The sequence below is a fragment of the Brienomyrus brachyistius genome, unplaced genomic scaffold (assembly GCF_023856365.1).
Source record: "Brienomyrus brachyistius isolate T26 unplaced genomic scaffold, BBRACH_0.4 scaffold56, whole genome shotgun sequence".
NCBI classification, from domain to species: Eukaryota; Metazoa; Chordata; class Actinopteri; order Osteoglossiformes; family Mormyridae; genus Brienomyrus; species Brienomyrus brachyistius.
The window spans coordinates 1319331-1340000 of record NW_026042331.1 but is presented as its reverse complement, the minus strand read 5'-3'; the positions used below and the strand labels follow the sequence as shown (position 1 = coordinate 1340000).

General features: G+C 42.5%; 1 protein-coding gene across 3 annotated transcripts in view; it reads right to left on the bottom strand.

Moving 5' to 3' along the window:
* Nucleotides 1-14070: 14070 nt before the first annotated feature.
* LOC125724472 (voltage-dependent calcium channel gamma-4 subunit-like) overlaps nt 14071-20670 on the bottom strand; it is a 42397-nt gene continuing 35797 nt past the window's right edge. For all 3 annotated transcript variants that reach the window (XM_049001189.1, XM_049001188.1, XM_049001190.1), the window contains 2 exons: nt 20245-20385; nt 14071-20107 (listed from right to left, as the gene is read on the bottom strand). In XM_049001189.1, the coding sequence (XP_048857146.1) occupies nt 19251-20107; nt 20245-20385 (998 nt within the window). In that variant the 3' untranslated portion in view covers nt 14071-19250. The remainder of the gene's footprint in view (nt 20108-20244; nt 20386-20670) is intronic.

Here is a 20670-nt window from a genome sequence, read left to right as displayed (position 1 = left end):
TAAGCGAAATCAAGGGGAAGGAGAAACTATTGCACAGTATGTCGCGGTGCTTAAGAGACTGTCTGAACATTGTGAGTTTGGTGGTTACTTGGAAGACGCATTAAGAGACAGATTTGTTTGTGGATTAAAATGTGAAATAGTGCAGAAGCGGCTTTTGACGGAGAGAGATCTCACGTTCCAGAAAGCAGTCGATTATGCCGTGTCAGCAGAGACTGCAGCACGTGACATACAGCAGTTGAGCAGTTCTCTTAAAGGTAACGCAGTGCTCTCACAAAAGGGTGAGAGTTGCCGTCGCTGCGGGAAAACAAACCATACTGATCATGACTGCTGGTTCAGAGACCGGGACTGTCACCAGTGTGGGAGGAAAGGCCACTTGAAGCGAATGTGTAGGAGTAAAACCAAAAATAGACAAAGCAGAGAACATAAACAAGAAGAGGGGAAGCCTGAACAGAAAGGCAATGCAATTAAACACGGTGTGAAAGACAAAAAGAAGAAAATTCATTATGTGGAAGCAAATGAAAATGAAAGTGAACAAACTAAATCAGACACTGATAGTGAGTTGGGATTATATACCTTGTCCCAAAAAGGGAAATATTCACATATAACAGTCATGCCTTTAATTAATGGAAAGAAAATGGAAATGGAATTGGATACAGGGGCTGCTGTGTCATTGATTCCTTGGGAACAATATAAAAGAAATCTGAGCCAGTTGCCTCTACTACCCACTGATATTATGTTAAAGACATACCTCTGGCACCAGAAGGGGTTGTTAAAGTGCAAGTGGAATTAAACAAGAAATGTGCTGTTTTGCCCTTGTACGTGGTGAAGGTGGATGCCCCACCTTTGTTTGGCAGGGAGTGGCTGAGAGTCATTAAACTGGACTGGAGAGACTTAAAGACTGTGCATGCCATTGAACAAAGACAAACAAACAATTTAGAGGCTGTGTTAAAGAGACACTCAGCTGTTTTCTCTAAAAAGTTAGGCACAATGAAAGGGGTTAAAGCCAGACTGACCCTAAGACCTGATAGTGTCCCTAAATTCTGTCCACCACGTAATGTGCCGTATGCCCTTCGACCGCGAGTGGAGGCTGACCTAAAATGCCTAACTGAGCTGGGGGTAATCTCACCAGTGGCACATAGTGACTGGGCTACGCCCGTAGTACCTGTCAGTAAGAAGGACGGCACAATAAGATTGTGTGGGGATTTTAAAGTCACCCTCAGCCCAGCTCTCTGCGTGGATAGGTACCCAATTCCATGCATTGAGGACTTGTTTGCTTCTCTAGCAGGAGGTCAGTGCTTCAGTAAGCTAGATTTATCGAATGCCTATCTACAGATGGAAGTAGAGGAGAGCTCCAAGAAGCTGCTGACAATATCTACACAAAAAGGACTATTTGGGTTCAATCGTTTACCTTTTGGCGTAGCATCATCACCCGCTCTATTCCAAAAGGCTATGGACCAAGTACTTCTCGGACTGCCTCACACTCATTGTTACTTGGACGACATCCTAGTTAGTGGTCCTGATGAACTGACACACCTCAAAACACTGGATGCTGTCCTGGGAAGGCTAGAAGAATACGGTTTACACCTCAAACGGGAGAAGTGTCTGTTTTTCCAGGAGTCTGTGGAATACTTGGGCCATATCATTGACGCAACTGGGCTTCACAAATCACCTGAGAAGGTACGTGCCATTGTGGAAGCACCAGCACCAGGTGATGTCAGCCAGCTACGTTCATTTCTAGGGATGCTTAACTATTACGGACGGTTCATTCCCGATCTAGCCACTGTTCTAAAACCATTGAATGAACTGCTCAATAAAGAGAAGAAATGGCAGTGGACATCAGCCTGCGAGTCAGTGTTCCAGGAAGCTAAAACATGACTAGTATCTCAGGAAGTCCTCACTCACTACAATCCAGAACTGTCTCCCCGCCTCGCTTGTGATGCTTCACCCTATGGGGTCGGAGCTGTGCTCTCACACATCATGCCTGATGGTGAAGAAAAACCTATAGCCTACGCATCACGAACTCTCAACAAAGCGGAACAAAACTACGCTCAGATCGAGAGGGAGGCTTTAGCAATAGTCTTTGGAGTACGCAAGTTCTATCAGTACCTTTATGGTAATAAGTTCACTTTACTCACTGACCATCGCCCGTTGACAACCATTCTGAGTCCAGTGAAAAGTATACCTTCAATGGCTGCAGCTCGAATGCAGCATTGGCCACCTAAACTACGCCCCCATGTTTTGAAAGAGCTTCACACAGCACATCCAGGTGTAGTGAGAATGAAGAGCTTGGCTTGCAGTTATGTTTGGTGGCCTGGCATCGACTCTCAAATCGAGCTTCAAGCTAAAGCCTGCCACGCATGTCAGCATGTGCAAAAAGATCCTGGTTTAGCACCATTACACCCTTGGAGTTGGCCATCCAGTCCTTGGGAAAGGATACACGTAGACTTTGCAGGTCAATTTGAAGGACATATGTATCTGGTCATTGTGGATGCACATTCCAAGTGGCCTGAGGTGCACATCATGGACAGCACCACAGCCAGTGAGACCATACTGGTGCTTAGGGGCCTTTTTAGTCGCTATGGCATTCCACACATTTTGGTCAGCGACAATGGACCTCAGTTCTGTTCTGAGGAATTCAGCACATTCCTGAAGTCCAATGGTGTCAAACACATCCGCTCAGCACCGTACCATCCTGCCACCAATGGCTTGGCGGAGCGTTTTGTGCAGACATTCAAACATGCCTTAAAATCATCCAGAGGAACAACACCAGTGCAGCAACGCCTTGATACATTTCTTTTGACATACCGCAACACCCCCCACGTGACAATAAAAGAGACGCCAGCTATGTTGTTCGTTGGACGCAAGCTGTGCTCTCGACTGGATTTTCTGAAACCCAGTGTGGCTGGAGCGGTGCACCAGTCACAGGGCGCTCAACAGCAACGCCGTCTCCAACGCTCTAAAGAGAGACAGTTTGGGGTTGGGGTGCCAGTTCTCGTGCGTGATTATAGGAAGGGGAAGGATAAGTGGACTCAAGGTGTGGTGATGGAGAAAACTGGACCAGTGTCGTACAAGGTAAATGTAGGAACACAAGGGGTATGGAAACGCCATGTGGACCAGATGCTGGCTCGTTCTGAGTCAGTGCCTCAACAGTCTGTAGTGCAGATGCCTGTGAGTCCTCCGTTGTTACTACCGCAGAGTGATAGTAACAACACACTTAACCCTAGTACACCTCACATAGGAGTTCCTGAGACCATCACTAAAACCCCACAACCCATTGAAATGCCACATATGGAACACACACAGGTAACAGAGACTGTAAGACGCTATCCTGTGAGGATTACTAAACCACCAGTACGGTACCGTGATGAGTGAGTTTATATATATAAAAAAAAAGTGTTATTCACGAATGTTTGGTTCTGAAACTTAATAATAATAATAAAAAAATGTATCTCTTATGTTGGGCAAAGAGGAATTACTCCTAAGTAAATGTTCTGTGTTTATTAACAACAAATCTTAGTGGGGAGGGATGTTATGTATGAACCTTGAATATATGTTGTAAAAGGTTTCTACCAGTAGATGGCACCATGTAAATCTGCGTGTGTTGGTTGGAGTGTTCTGTTCAATAAAGGGAACGTGCAAATGAAGCGCGTAAAAAGAGTTGTCTCCGACCTTTGTCTATGTAGCTCGGTGTGTAATGCAAGTGTGCATATGGATACAAAAAGGGAGCAACATAACACTCTCCTTTGCTATGTTTGGTCCATGTTCAGTGTGGTGCACACAATGATACCAAACAACACAGTAGCATGTTCTTTCCCTTTAAATAGGCTGAATGGCTGATGAAAAGCTTGAAGGCACCTGTGACACTAATTAAAGTTAAGCACTTAGTTTGAAACATGACTATAATGCAAGGATAAATAGTCTCTTTAGACGTACCAATAAATCTGCCCATACTATTTTACCATATCTTTGTAAAATAAATTTTCTTTTCACAATTTAATTGGTTTACTCTCACATATTAAATACATGTAATACATTACACAATTGCTTTAAATTGAATCACTTTTCCAGAGAAATTAAGCATTGTTTCAATGAGCTGTAAGGGTACCAACAAATTTGTCCACATCTGTTGTGACTGCCCATGACTAACTGCTGTAAGGGAGCTATGGTTGCTTCTGGGAGTCACCAATATTTTAATAAATTACATTAACACCCTGACCCCTACGGTGAGGTGAATGTGCTGTTACATATCGTAGGATGTGCACACAACACAATAGTGGAATTACAGTGTAATGCTCTACAAGGAAGCTGAGTGTACCGCTTGGGGGATTTTTCAGCAGTGCAGAACTAATCCACTGAAATACTTGGACAAAGGCCACTCACTCAACATCAACCACTTCCCATCGGCACATGACAGTGAACCTAGAAGCTTATGATCTGCCCTACCACAAGTCCAAACTGCCTCCCAATGTGCAAATTTGTGTGTGTCAATAAGAGAAGGAGCAAAAGTCATATGCCGAACTTTGGCACATACACCAGGCCACTTTGGCATCCCCCCCGATCACTGAGATTCCTGACGTCAATGCACTCCACACTGTGACACTGAGGTTCCCCCTTTATCTGGCTCCAATGCCTCCAGCTGGCAGACAAGTTGATTTTTCAAATGTCCATAGATATCAATTTTCCACTTCACCCAGGATACGTGACCAATAGGGAAACTGACTGAGGCCAAGCGTAAGCTGAACATCATCCCTGCCATGTTTTTTCTTTTGTGAGTTTAGTTTTTATCGAGAGAGGAAGGGCAATATACCGTGCTGGGCATCTTTAGTTACCCAGCTCCTCCTAGCTGGTCAAAACAAATCCTCATAACACGCATAACTCGATAGTTAACGCAAGGCATGAGGAGAGGTTATAAAACAAGAAGTCGAACGCGCGGCACTTGCTGCAGAGAATGTGGAATGGAGCCAATCGGAAACAATGTGAGCCGGTTTTGCCAACATTAGCAAAGAAATAAAACAGCTCACACAGGAGTTAAGAGAAGAATTTGGCACTTTTAAAGACAAATTCAAGAAAGAACTGAAAGAAGAAATTACCTGTCTCCGCCAAGAAATGGAACGAAAGGTCTCAGAAAATCACCGTGAGTTACAGGCGCAACAGGTGAGCATTACTGAAGCACAATCCCGCATAGCCAAACTGGAGGATTGGAGGACTGTTATGGATGAGGTGTGGATGCCGGTATGGGAACATACAAGGCAGATGCAAGAGAAGATAACTGATCTTGAAGGGTGATCAAGGAGAAATAATATCCGAATTTTCGGTTTGTCAGAGAACACAGTGGGGGCTTCTATAAACAGGTATCTTGAGCAACTCCTAATTAATGAACTCGAATTACCAGAAGGGACTAACCTTCAGATTCAGCAAGCTCACTGGGTGCTCGCTCAAAAACCGAGCCGGAGTGATGCTACCCCTGGGTCAATTGTGGTTAATTTTCTTCAATTTGAGATGAAGGAGACATTGCTAAACAAGGCATGACAGAAAAAAAATCCAGGTTGGGGGTAAGCAATTAGTTTTTGATCACATCTACCAACTTAAATCATGAAAAAACAGAAGACTTACGGGGGCATTAAAAAAGCGCTGAAAGACAAGGGAGTACACTTTCAGACACCACTCGACAGAATATGAATTCACTGGAATAATGGAGTGAAAGTATACATGAGTGCCAGAGAGGCAGTGTGGGACATGAAGGAGAGAGGATTCGTGGTGGAAGTACGGGACAACGACACTGAACCTGTAGGGGGTGAAAAGTCCAGAGAAGTGATGGGATGGCAGTGGCTACAGAAAGATCAGAGGTGGGACTCAGCTCAGCGTGTGAGGGAGAGACTGCAACAATATCAAGAGAGAATATGGAAAATGAGAAATGGCTTCTTTGTGTTGTACAAATGACTGGCTGGGAGGGGTTTGACTGAAGAAATTGGACTTATCTAGTCTAGTTATCTAGACTAGCCAGCTGTAGTTCCAGTCTAGAGGGGCCCTCATTAGATATGTGGATTTCCCCTTTGCCCAACAACAGGTACTTGGGGAGGAGAAAGAGAGCACCCCACATTCGGAAGTGTATTGTTGTTTTGGTTTGTGTGAAGTTATAGTTTATGAGTGTAACGTTCATGATTGTTTGGGGATAAATTGCAAAAACATGACAGGACATAATCACGACTAACAGTATCAAGTTAATGTCAATGGATTAAACTAGTCAAAAAAACGGGAGAAAGTCATGATAAAATTAAGAAAGGACAAAGACCTTAAAAAGTGGGAGACACATATACAAACTGCTGTAATTCCTACATCGTTCACCTGATTTGTATGTAAATACCCTCAAATTAAAGCTGAAAGTCTGCAGTTAAAGCACATCTTAGTTGTTTCATTTCAAATCCATTATGGTGGTGTATAGAGCCAAAAAGATTAGAATTGTGTCGATGTCCCAATATTTATGGACCTGACTTTATATTAGATAATATAAATAGCCGCCTACGCCTGCTGCTTATTGGGAGAAGTCCCTCCTACGCAACACACCCCTTTTTCAGGACTCATCTGGCTCTTAAAGGGGCCAGGTGGATGTCAGGTGCCATCCCACGAATCCCCAAGGTCCTTAAAGGAACTGCACCTGCTACCAAGGAGCAACCCCTGGTTCCATCCCTAGCGGTTCCTGTCCCGGCGGCCGAAGCCCTGGCCCCAGCGGTTTCAGTCCCGGCAGGCGATGCCCCGGCCCCAGCGGTTCCAGTCCCAGTGGCTGACGCTCTGCCCCACGTGGTTCCTGCTTTACCTGTGCCTGATATTCCTGACCTACCCACAAAGGCTCCGGCTGCATTGCTGCCTGCAGAAGCACCGGCTGTCGATGCGCCACTGCCCGAGGTTCCTGCTGCACCCACTGAGGTTCCTGTGCTGGCGGACCCTGCTCCGCCTTCTGTGGTTCTTGAGCCCACAGAGGTCCCCGCTGCGGTTCCTGACATGCTCACAGAGGTCCCCACTGCGGTTTCTGACCCACCAGTTTCTGAGGTTCCTACTCCACCCACAGAGGCACCTGCTCCACCCATCCCTGAAGTTCCTGCTCTGTCCATGATTCGTGTCCCTCTGGCTCCAGTCTCCCCGGTTCCTGTATCTATGGCTCCAGTCCCCCCGGTTCCTGACCCAATTCTAGCACAACCAGCTCTTAAGACCCCTGTCCCCGAAGAGGTCCCGGACTGTCCGACTACCCCCTTGGGGGAAGAAGAAATTGAGTGGGACCCCCTCTAGGATTTTTCTAATGGCCCCACTGGACCCCTCCAGGGGAATGACTCCTCTATCGCCACGGCAGGAAAGATCCCTGCCAGGTTCCCACCTCTTGGTCTCCCAGAAAGGGGTTGGGGTCTGTGTCGGGGTCAGATCCCACCTGCCCTACCTCCTGGCTCGCCTGTAGTCTCCTTGGCTGTAGCTTGAGGGGTGCCTGCAGGTCCTCCGGCTCCTGCTCGGCGACCACCTGCGGACCTCCAGGCTTGTACTCGGCAGTTGCCTACGGGTCCCCCTCTGATGACTCTTCGGCCGCCTACGGCCCTGCCTCCAACGCCCCGTCAGTCGCCTGCGGGGCACCACCATCATGGTCTGAAGCAATAATTACACTCATTCCAAAATCAGGAAGGGATAAGGAGTACTATGCAAACTATCGACCAATATTATTGTTAAACATAGATTATGAAACAAAATAGATTATTAAAAATAAATTACCCACAAACTGAATATGGACAAGATTTACTACAGTAGCTGAAAAATCCACTGGAAAAGGCACAAATGACATGAAAGGTTTCACCTGTTGTTCGCTCTTTCCCTCTGCGCTCTGTTTGTGTGCAGGCGCACACAGCACTTGGCAGAGATCCCCCATTCACCCTCCCCCAGCTAAACATCCAATCACTGTTAGTATGCAAATGAGCCGGTTTCTCATTAGGCAGGGCAGAGCGAAATGAGCTGCGCAACAGCAGGAGGTTTGAGGAAGCAGCAAAAAAATCACAGCAACTCGTGAGATAAATAACAACAACTAAAAAATACATCTATATTTTTACAGTCAATAGGGGACTGATGTAATCACAGCGATTTTAGTAAAGCGTATTCAGTTTCCACCCCAGCTTCCAGCAGCTCCCAAAGGGAAAGATAATGCTGAGAGATGCATCCTTTTTTCCAAGCTTTTAGAAAGTGTGATGCTGCTCCTGCCTGTACCAATAGCAGTAGCATAGTAGATCTGGATGGATATTTTATTTTATTCTTTATTTAATTACATTTTATTTTATTCTTTTTACTGTATTTTTCAGTTTTATTTTTCAAGACCTGGTGAATTTATTTTTTTTATTATAACTTGGGCTTTGGGTGTGGATGCTGTAAAGCGCTTTGAGACAATGTAATGTTGTGATAATGCGCTATACAAAAATAAATTTGTTGTTGTTGTTGCCTACCCTTTTTAGTGTTGTTAATATTTTTTTGTTTTTGTTATTATTGGGTTTGAATATATTTGATATGGGCCATCCAATTAAGGTAAATGTCATGTTTTTAGTTGTTATAATCTGATGATGAATATTTTATTTTATTTTTTGTTGTTTTATTTTTCAGTTTTTCCCCTGAGGGATTATCATGGTCAGGGGGTTTGCGATGAATGTGAGAATATTCTGAAACCAGCGCAGTTTTGTTATGTGAATGTTCTGTCATTTCTACGTCGCATTACAACTGTGATGTGAGTTGAAATGTACCCAGTAACTGGTCAAATGGTGAGTTGATGATATTGTGACCATAACGGAAAATACCTGTCGAATATTGATGTTTCAGGTTTTTCTGCTTAATGTTTTCTTTTATTATTAGTGCTTAAAGTAATAAATGTTCATAATATTTAGGTTTCTCAGTGTTGCAGGCTATTCATCCTGGGGTAGGGGTGCCTCACCTGTTTAGTTAGACCCAGGAAATTTATATGTAGTACCATATTAAGATCCTCATCATCCACGCTGCATGCATTCCAGGTGTTTTTCTGTTATTCCTCCTCCTGAAGTCCACTCTACTTGGGCAGATCTGTACTACGTTTAGGCCGCTAGACAGGGAACGACTTGTTCATACGACTTGAACATCAAGGTTTTAGGCACTGGGTGTGGGGGACTCAGATCCTTTCCCACTCAGTCCTCCCCGGGCTTAGCTCCACTTAACCCCTATAAGGCGGCGGTAGAGCCCCGTCCGCTACACACAGAACCATTAGCACAAGCAGTCCGTCAACATGAGGGCCTCAAAGGAGTGGAGGTGAATGGCTCTGAACATCGAATAGGGCATTTTACAGACAATGTCATAGTGAATTTAGAACAACCAGACAAATCACTTCCCACACTGATGAGAATTTTAGAAACCTATGGAAACCTTTCAGGTTATAAGTTAAATACTTCAAAAACACAGATCCTTACATTTAATTACACTCCATCAAAAGAGATGCAGGATTCACTTAGTTTTAAAACGACAATTAAATACCTGGGAGTCACTACCACCAAAAAGGCTATCCAATATCTATACAACAAATTATAACAAGGTAAACTGCGAGATACAAAAGGATAACTTGAACAATGGTCTACCCTAACATTAGTTCAAGGATAGCAATAGTCAAAATGAATATACAGTATATCCAAGGCTTCTCTATTTGTTTTAGGCCTTGCCAGTTGAGATATCCCAAGTCCAATTTATCAAATGGGACAAAATCATATTACGGTTTGTTTGGGGGTCTTGTATCTGAGGTTACACAAGTTATACAAGGAAAAGGAAAAAGACTGAAAGGTGGAATTTATACCTGTGTGGTTACTGACTGAAGCACCTCTTAAGTTAAGTGAACGATCAAGCGAGATGCTGCTTGACATTATACAGGTCGTCGTCGACTTATGACGTATGCCACTTATGACTGTTCCGAGATCACAAATATGTGCGCACGTCTGCACCATCTTGCTGCGTAAGTGCTGCCCAGCCTGAGTGTATGACAGTTTCTGCCCCAACTGCTGGCAGCACTAGCATCCTCGTGAGAGAACGATGATAAAAAGGTTAAAAAACACCAAACAATATAACTTAAAGGTATTATTTTATTAAACAGTATATTATACATATGATCATTTTTGCTTAGAAAATAAAGGGCCAACTTACAACCAAATGAACTTACACTCAGTCAATCGGAACATCGCGGTTGTAAGTTGACGATGACATGATACCCGTCTGTTAGTCTAGTCACCATGTTCATAACATGTGCTGAGGGCCTCCAGTAAAATCCATTCAGCATGATAACGGTGAATTTGCTTTGTAAATGGAGACACAGTTTGAGGAAATTAAGAAACAGATGTAGGTTCAAGATGAGGAGTACTGTTGGAAAGGTCGAGAGGGGTTTTGCCGTCTGGTTTGAGGGATTCCATCAGGAAAGCTGAGATTATTGATATACAGCGTTTGATCACATCTTTAGAGATTCTGACAATTCTACACTGCGTTCCAAATTATTATGCAAAAAGTGTTTAGGAGTGATAAGATAAGAATTTTTTTGTTTGTCAGTTGAACTCATGGGCGATCAAGATATGTGTCGGGGCTCTTTATATCACTGAAAGCAGTTGCAGACACCTGTGCTAATTAGTTTGGCAGGTGTGTCCAATTAAAGGCAACACTACTTAAGAAGGCTGTCCCACATTATTAAGCAGCCTACATTTTCAACCAAAATGGGAAAGAAAAAGGACCTGTCGGCTGCTGAGAAGCAACAAATTGTTGAGTGTTTAGGTCAAGGCATGACAACAATCAACATTGCCAAGACACTTCATCGCGATCATCGCACAATCAAGAAGTATGTAGCTGATTCAGAGCACACGTGTGCGTGCTGATAAGGGAAGATCCAGGACTCTTTCCAACAGGCAATTACATCGGGTTAAAAGAGCAGCTGCAAAAATGCCTTGTCTTAGCAGCAGACAAGTTTTTGAAGCTGCTGGTGCCTCCAACGTGCCCCGAACAACAAGATGCAGGGTCCTCCAGAGGTTTGCAGCTGTGCGTAAGCCATCCTTTTTACCTCCTCTATCCACTGCACACAAGCAGAAACAGCTTCAGTGGGCCAAACAATACATGAAGACTGACTTAAAAACTGTTTTGTTCACCGATGAGTGCCGTGCAACCCTCGATTGTCCAGATGGATGGAGTGGTGGATGGCTGGTTGATGGCCACCTGTTAGCAGAAATACATGCTACAGCGGTTATGGCGTGTAAAATATTATACTAAACCGAATGTATATATCTTTATGGAGGACTGCCACACACGTTAAACTCCTGTCTCTTTACCGTCAAGAAGAAAAAACTTTATTAACACTTTTACAACATCGGCTTAGCTCACAGCTGCCACCCATCGGTCATCAATACAAACTCTTTCACATATATACACTTGACAATTTGAGAGCACATTATACATTTCTGTCAACACCACCCCATGCAAACAAGGCTACAGCGCCAACAAGGAGGAGGTGGAGTAATGTTTTGGGCTGGAATCATGGGGAGAGAGATTGTCGGCCCCTTTAGGATCCCTGACGGGGTAAAAATGACATCCATAAAGTATGTGGAGTTTCTCAATGAGAAAACATTGACCTTATAAGGGCAGCTCACCCAAAATAAAAAAAAAATAATATTTTTTTCAGATATGTTATATGGTATTTATCCATTGTTGTAGTGAGAGTTTCCTAGTTTTGGCGATATCAGCCATAACATCGGCCACCCCTCTCTTCAGAAATTGTTGGGGTTAGTGGATTAGAAGGCATTCTAAGTGGAGAGAATTACTGTGAGCCGGCAATACAGGGTGTGAAACAGATTTATGTTGTACAGTAGTGGAAGAGCTACCTGGCTTTGATTTAATAAGCATTTTGGCAGATGAAAGATGTGATCAGCTTGTTAAACCAAGTATTAGTCCTATTATTTATATGAATAAAATATGCTTAGTGAAAATTTAATTCCAGAGTACTGCAGGAGCAAAGAAAGTTGCAAATCATTCCATTTTTGGCATGGCTGGAAGTCCATGCCAGCCTTCCTCACAGATTTCTTGATGTAGCGATTGAAGTAAAGCTTTAAATTTTTTTGGAGACGGTGCTAAAGAAGATCTTTGCCTCAAGAGAGTTGATGCGCAGCTGATCTATTTGGTGGGAGTTCTTTTCCTTTGAGATCCAAACTCACAATATTCCATTGATTCTGTTGCTCATGTTTCCCTCAAACACCTCATCCTTGCTTGTGGGATCTTTAAACTTTGTTAGTTTTTGCAGATGTTCCCACATGCACACTGATTGCTCGGAATTGGTTGAAAGTGTGTTTTGACAATCGTCAGGTCTAGCAGAATATGATCCTGTTAGAATGGTAGACATACTATTCATTATTACAAAGAATTGAATGAATAAATATACTACTGTAAAACCCATAGTTTTCACTCACTTCAATCCAGCTTTACAGGCACATTTTCTTTAGGAAGGACACAACCAAAGTGTGAACACAATTTGAGCCCGAAATCTCACATTCAGAGCACAAAAAAGCAAATTGTGTGCATATTATATTGTGAGCTCGATTTAGTCTTTTGTAAGCATGCAAAACTGAATTTTGTGCACAATATAGTACATCATGGCTACAAGATAAAAAAACCCACCAGTGCTCCATATATACTATTGTTGTATCTGTTTCTCCATTTATTCCTCAGGTTTTTAAATCATAAAGACAGTTGTTGTTTTTTTTTTTGTTCAGCCATGTTGCATCTGTCTTTCGTAGGTGACACCTCTACACCAAAAAAGCCATATGAATCATGAATTCAAGCTGGAAAGTGTGGTTAGTGTATTATAAGAACCTTTGACAAGCATGGGAGGAAGATTGTAAAGTTATGCCTTGAAGGAGCTGGAGATGTGCAGAAAAAGCTAGATAAAGATTAAGCAGCAAATCTATACTGTGGTGTCATGTGCTCAATGACTGAGTATAACAGAAGGCAAACATGCCAATCCTGCACTTAGCTGATTGTATTCAAACCATATAGGAACTGTATATACAAACTGGGAATAAAGAACTTGTCTGACAAGGCAGGAATTACATGTGATCCCATTTTGTCAGAACTGAGCAGATGCCTACATATATATGGATACCCTTACTAGCTTCCATAGGTACAACAGTACACACATTCTCTGGGAGATATAGCTAAAGGACAACCTTTGTAGAGGGGGGTATGGAACCTGAGACTTAGTGCCTAGGGAGAAGGTCGCCATATGGAAAGCCTTCAGCAGCTCCACCCCTACCCAAAGGTCAAGCTGATAATCTGCACAGCCTTGCAACGTGGATCTTCTGGACTTGAGCCTGCACTGCTAGGAGCATAGCTACTACCCTCTCAGCCAGCAGCTTGTGGATGGCTCATACCCAGTGGAAAAGGCACAAGTCAAGTAATCCTAGCATCAACACACCTTGCAATACTGTTTAGGTTCGCTTTCTCCCTGGTTTCTGCTAATTAATTTTAGCCCAGTGTCACTCTCTGTGGTGCCGAGGGACACTGTTGTTACTCTGCTGCGCGTGTGAATGGAAATAAGAGATGTGAGCTGTTGCCTCTCTGTTGCATAGCGAGCCGGCTTGGGTCCAGCAGTCCACAGGCATCCCACACTGAGCAGGAGAAGCAGCAGGCAGTGATGCACAGGTGCTATAACATGCCACAACTGACCCTATGGCAACAGTACTCTCAAAAAGATTGCTGAGCATAAGCATGATCATGTTTATCATGAAACCGCTTTTCCAGGCTTGAATTTTCCATCTCATAGCATTACAGTGAATTCTGCTCCTATATATAGTTTTTCATTATTGTCATTAAAATATATATTGAATCAATGAAATAAGTCATTCATGCTTAAATATTAAAATCCAGCATGGTCACCCAGCTACAATCAATAGGAGTTTGAGGTACGGGAGGCAGAGAAAGAGAGGGGCTTTTAGCTTGCACAGGCTCCCCATGGCCCGCGGCCACTGTCACAACTTCCCACCTCCCCCCGACCCCTCTAATCTCTGACCAGTCACACCTGGTCTTCCCTTTGTCACATGCATTAAGTACCTTGTCACTGCAGATTGACCTGCAGGCAGTGAAACCACTTTATGACAGTAAATACATACATTAATAAATAAGTGCTTTGTCACAGTAAAACACTCCGCTGCTCTACAATGATTAAACTTTGAGCTATTCATTTACCACTCTGTCCTGCTACAGCAGCATGTGCAAGGGAGCTCTAAGCTCTCATTCTTAAAGATCATTTTGACAGATACATGGGTTCCACATATATCTGCTTTGTGTGTCTGCGGGAGTTACTCCTTAGAACATGTAGAGCTGGGTCCTACTGCATTATGAAAATATTCTGAAGTATTGTACGTTAATTTACTAATTTCATTAAATAGTGGCAGGTATCTTCCATTAAGACTACAATTTGTATATTAGTCTTTATGTATTGTTAGGGTGTGTGTGTGTGGTCTGTGTGCGTATGACACTTACAAACACGCAACATTATAATACTATATATCAGTGGGCAGCATTCTCACATCCAAGCTTGGGTTTGGAATCCCACACTATGCCTGCAAGTTTTGCATGTTCTCTTGATGCTAAGCGTGTTTCCTCCTTAGATTGAAAGACATGTGACAAGGTTAACTGGCTTCTTTAAATGCGTGGCCTGCAATGAACTAGCACGCTGCCAATGGTGTACCCCTACCATATTCTGTGTGCTTCTTTGGGTAGGTTCCAGACTCTCCATGACTCTGGATAAGAGGTTGGCAGATGACAGGATCATCAGTTTCTCTCATTATGAGCTAATTCGTTCACCAGAAAAATTATTGGTGCATAAGCAAACATCCTGTGTTTAAACTCTTCACTTGCACAAATATAATACTGCAAAGAGGACTAAAAAACAAAGCATGTTAATTAGAAACCTTTATTGCTAAAGGTTGTGCAACTAGCTAGCAAGCAAGCAAGGTAAAACACAGCTAGTCGGCTGTCAAAAAAAATCAAATGGTCAACATTTCTAATGGTAACACACATTTAGCCACCTACAACTTCTGTTTTTTACGGAAGCAACTAGGCAGTTGGCTCATTAGGGTTTCAGATTGCGCAAGTTCTCCACCTTTCGCCAAAAAGGCAGGGAAAAGTGTAAATTATCAATATAACTGACATGAAAATAATTGAAACAGAGACATTTCAAGGACTTCCTAACTTCCTAGTAGCTTATGATATTGTGGCAAACTTACTCTCTGTGCCTTTTGCTTATGTGACTAGGGATAGAAGTGATCTTTGCCCTTTAAAGCTGCCTTCACACTGTCTTTCTTAATCTCACCTAATCTTTCATGTGCCTCCCCCCCCATACGAGTGTGGTGCATCACTCAAAGGTTCCATTCCTTTTGCCCATAAAAAACTCGCTACTTCCCTTAATGGTACACCTCATAGCCTTTGAAAAGTGTTGCTGAAAAATAGTTGATTATAAAAGTAAGGCTGTGATAGCAGCTTTGGGCATCTAGCAAATTACGCTGCAGTGTATTTATGTGAACCTTGGAGTTATCTTACTTGCATAACATGTCACCTTTACTCCAGTTAGGAAAGGTAAACAAATAACATTGTTAAAATGTGAATGTTTTTTAACAATTATGATACTTTTCAAACAGACAAATGAAAGAATGGAAGTCAAATGCAAGGAATGCTCTTGGAATCATCTTAAATTCATAGCCCTCCACATATGATACTTGTAAGACCTTGCAAATCTCATCACATCTAGTTGTCTAAAAAAAAGAAACAAAATCATTGGTTATTTAAAGAGGATGCATTATGCTTTTCTGATTTTTCCATTGTCCATTAGTGTCTTATATAGCTTTATGTGCATGAAAACAGTCTGCAAAGTCTTAACTGCCTAAAGCTGCACACCAAAGGTAGCAACTGTTACCACATATACCACTCTTCTCTAATCTGCTTGAAATGCCTTGTTGGAATTCCAGCCCTTACTTCTGTGACATACAGTAATGAGGTTACCTCATAACACAATCCTCATTGGCCGCATACCTGCTATGATCTGTGTGTAGACTGCAAGACAGAACATAAGAAATTTACAAAGCTCATCAAGTTCATTTGGGCAGAATTCAAAAGTTGTTAAAATCGTATCTAGCTCTGATTTAAAGGAACCCATGGTTTTAGCTTGCACTACACTAAAAGGTAAACTATTCCATATCAACACGCTGTGCAAAAAAGTGCTTTCTTAAATCCAGTTTAAAATGTTCTCCCACTAATTTACACCTATGGCCACAAAATCTTGTATCTGAACTAATATTAGGTAACTATTTGGTTGAACTATTTGGTTAAACAGCATCCAGACCTATTAGAATCTTATATAACTGGATCATGCCCGCTCTTTGTATCCTTTGTTTTATACTGAACAGATTCAGCTCAGCTAACATCTCCTTGTAAGATATTCCTCTAAGACCAGAAATAATTCTTGTAGCCCCATGTTGAACCCTTTTTAAGGCAACAATGTCTTTTTTAAGGTAAGGTGACCAAACCTGCATATAACATTCCAGGTGGGGTGTTATTAAGGAATTATATAATCTTAGCATCACCTCCCTTGACATAAACTGCACACACCTAGGGATGTAACCCAACATCCTATTGACCTTTTTAATTGCCAATAGATAATTAAACAGGGGCAAAATGTGTAGGGAAAGCTGACCAATCAGAACACATTGGGCTCAATGTGGATGGGCCTGAAAGCTCTAACAGAGTGTTTCAGACTGTAACACTCAAGCATGTAAATCTATTCTAGTAGACTCCATCCATCCATTTTCCAAACCGCTTATCCTACTGGGTTGCGGGGGGTCCAGAACCTATTCCAGAAGCAATGGGCACAAGGCAGGGAACAACCCAGGATGGGGGGCCAGCCCATCGCAGGGCACACTCACACACCATTCACTCACATATACACACCTACGGGCAATTTAGTAACTCCAATTAGCCTCAGCATGTTTTTGGACTGTGGGGGGAAACAGGAGTACCCGGAGGAAACCCCATGATGACATGGGGAGAACATGCAAACTCGGAGGCGGAGACTCAAACCCGGGTCCCAGAGGTGTGAGGCAACAGTGCTAACCACTGCACCACCATGCCGCCCCATCTAGTAGACTCCAAAAATAAAATAATGAAAAGTGGAATAGAGCCCAACAGGTTCCCTTCAATATGCAGTGAACTGTATGTTGTTTGTAGATGACAACAGTTCCAAAAAACCCCTAATTTCCTATCAAAGAAAACTTAATACTATTTGTGATTATAATGGATGAACATCTACGCAAGCAGAAACCCTCTGATACAACTTGTCGTCCAGCTTTTATTTAACTGTTGTGTGACAACATGATCTCCCATAACTTAAATGCAATATTACTTTCAATAAAATCATTCTTCTGTTTTTTTGGCACCATTAACAGTCCCAAAGGATTTGGTGCCATGAATGCTCTGGTACAAAGGCTGCAGTCTGTAGTAGCTAGCTACCCTAATGTGTAAAAAGGGGACCCCTCAGGGAGATCCCTCAGTGATCCATGCATTTGAACACCTACGATCCACAAAATGAAAAAAAAAAAAAAACGTTCCATAGGCACACAGAAACTGTGGTAAGACAACAGACTAGAAGATCGTTCTGTAACTAAATATATTACATATGAACGTATGATAATTCATTAACACTAATGTACCAACATTGTCTTGGATAATGTGTTTAAGCCCCTCAGTCATGTTTTTGTTGTGGTAGATAATATGTGTACATGTTATGTTTGTGTGTATGTGTGTACACAGGAGGCTGAAGTGAGGTGAAACCACAAAACAGTGTTGATACCACCATTACAAAAATTATGTTTGTGTAATCAACACCAAGATGTACTTTGTTTTCTGTTTTGTGTTATTCTCCTGATTGTTGTCGTCACATGCTTATAATAATTGTGATGACACACACACACACATACACACATACACATATATATTTTTTCTCACACATTTTTGTATATTGTATCAATGTGAAATCAATCATCAGATATAAACATTAAAATTGTAATCAGAATCTGCTGTTTCTATATTGTAGGGATGATATGGCCTCAGTCACATTACTGTTCACATAGATTTTCAATCATTTTCAGTTCTGATAATAACAATAAGAATGAACCATGTCTTGATCATTACTGGCATGATTTAGGACTGGGACGTTGATAGTTTCAGTACAGCTAATGAAACACTCCTTTAAGAAGCTAATTTCACTTCTTAACCTTGATAAAAATTAAATTGTACAGAAATTATAACGATCATACCTAACAAGCCAACAAATTTATTTTTACGGATTATGACTGGTGAGGTAATACATCCTCAGGCAATGGTTTTAGGAGTTACTGCGGTCTGTTTTATTGGTGCTATAGGTACAGATTTTTATTCAAAATCAGTTAAGAATCCTTTAGTAGCTTGACAGGAATAGGTTTTTTTGCATATTTTTCTGTAAAATCAATAAATGTTACATATATAATTTATATTTTGGTATTACACCAGAAAAGTGTAGAGGAAAATGGCAGCCCACTCCTAGATTTCCTTGGGGCTCAGTTACAAGTAAATCTTTGTTGAATTACAAGATATAAACTGAGAAAGAAAGCAGTAGTGTGTGTGTGATAGTCCCAGCCCTAACAATAGCAGATTAATTCATAATAAAATTGTCCAGCAGAAGAGTTTTCAGCCAGTAACAACAAAATGCCAGGAAAAATTTAATTCAAATTTAAATTTCTCAAAATAATCATAATTAATAACATAAATGCACATAACTTAGATACATGCACAAATGTTGACACTTACTAACATCATCAGGTTTTGTGTCACTGTGCAAGAAATCACAGTTATAGTATATTCTCAATTTTAAATAAAAAAACACTTAAAAATGTATCATTAAAAATTAACATTCTACAGAACAACCCATTAATAACAAATTCGACAATAACAACAGTAATATGGAGATACTTAAAAGTTACAATCATACCACATAATGAAAAAATATGAAAAAGTTTCACTATAAATCATTTTTAGATTAAATTGTTGTTGTTATTCTTGTTGTTGTTAATATTTTCCTTAGTCACACCTCTGCATTCACTGCATTATTCTCAGCCGATTGTTGCTCACTGTCTATGATTCCGGCCTCGCTCTCTGTATCTCTAAACCGGCGTGGTCTTCCTGTTCAGTGTGTTGGTGGTAGACGCCTCCCTCTCTCGGTCTGCTTTTCCCAGCCTATCCAGGGTGCTCATGCCCCTGTCTCTCTCCATTGTGGATGATAGTAGAGGCGGGGGCTGAGACGATGGGGCAGAGGAGGTTGAGGTATTTAGAGGGGTGTTAGAATTGGAAGAATTCTGGACTGATAAAGGGTTGTTGGACTTGGAGAGAGAAGGCAAAGTACCCCCAAGGAGCACCCCACCACCACCTCCACCCCCCTCTTTTGGAAAACAATTATGTAGCTGGTACAAAGTGGCTCGATCCACTGTCCCATAGACTGGTGGCGCCCCTAGAGTGCCCAAACCTGCCAGTTTGGGATCCCTCGAAAGGGTGTACATGGAGATGTCACCCCCTAGGGCGGAGTGCGAATGGGAGTGAGGGTTGGGTAGGGTGGAGACAGACATGGGCCCTGCTGGCCCCTGAGACAGAATCGCTGAGGGGGTTATACCAAAATTCTTGCCCCCTCCCCCAATAGGGGAGGGGTCACGGGACCGCGAAGGGTCGGTAGAGCGTGAGCTGGAGCGGGAGCGATGGCGGAAGCGGTAGCTGGGCAGGCGCAGCATGGCATGGGTGGTGCTTTTGAAGAGGTCTGTGCGTGAGCGACAGCGAAGCTCCTTGTTCTTCTCAATGTAGATGTTGACGGCCAGCACACCCACCATTTCCGCCAGGATGAAGGACAGGCCCCCAAAGTAAAACGACCAGCCATAGGAGTAGTGCCACTTCTTGTCCTCATCCTTCTTGGGGGAGATGTCGCTCAGCGCTGCCGAGATGTAGACGATGACACCAATGATATTACTGAGGCCTGGAGGATGTGCAGTTTGAGAAACAAGAAGCAGAAAGACATTTTAGGAGAAGGAGAACAGTGGTAGAGTGATCTAATTAACATGAACAATGTAAAAGGCCTGAGAAAGCTATAGGGTACACAGACTGCTACATCACCTGCAGCCACAAAGAGAATGCCTGCCCCCAGAATGATGTTTCTCTTGCTCTTGTAAAAGCGACTGGCAGCCACACACACCCCCCCCAGCAGGAGGAGTATGGCACTGAGGATGGGGAAGATGCTGGAGGCTCGCACCACCCCTACAGAAATGCAATGAAGTCATCAGTCCAAGTTCGTTATAATATGCATACCATCTCCTGATTCTGACATTACTCCGGAGACTCCATGTTAGTATGCTGTTTCCTTCCCGAAATTTGGTGGAAGTCCAAGAATTTCTATTTCACATGGAGTCATTTCACTGGTGCTGTGTTTCAAGTAAATTAAAAAACGTATCTGTAAGTCCACACAGGAATATTTAAGACTAACGTAAATGGTCTTCCCATTTCTAAAAGGGCTCCTCACTCTTGGTTTTCACTCTCGGTTTA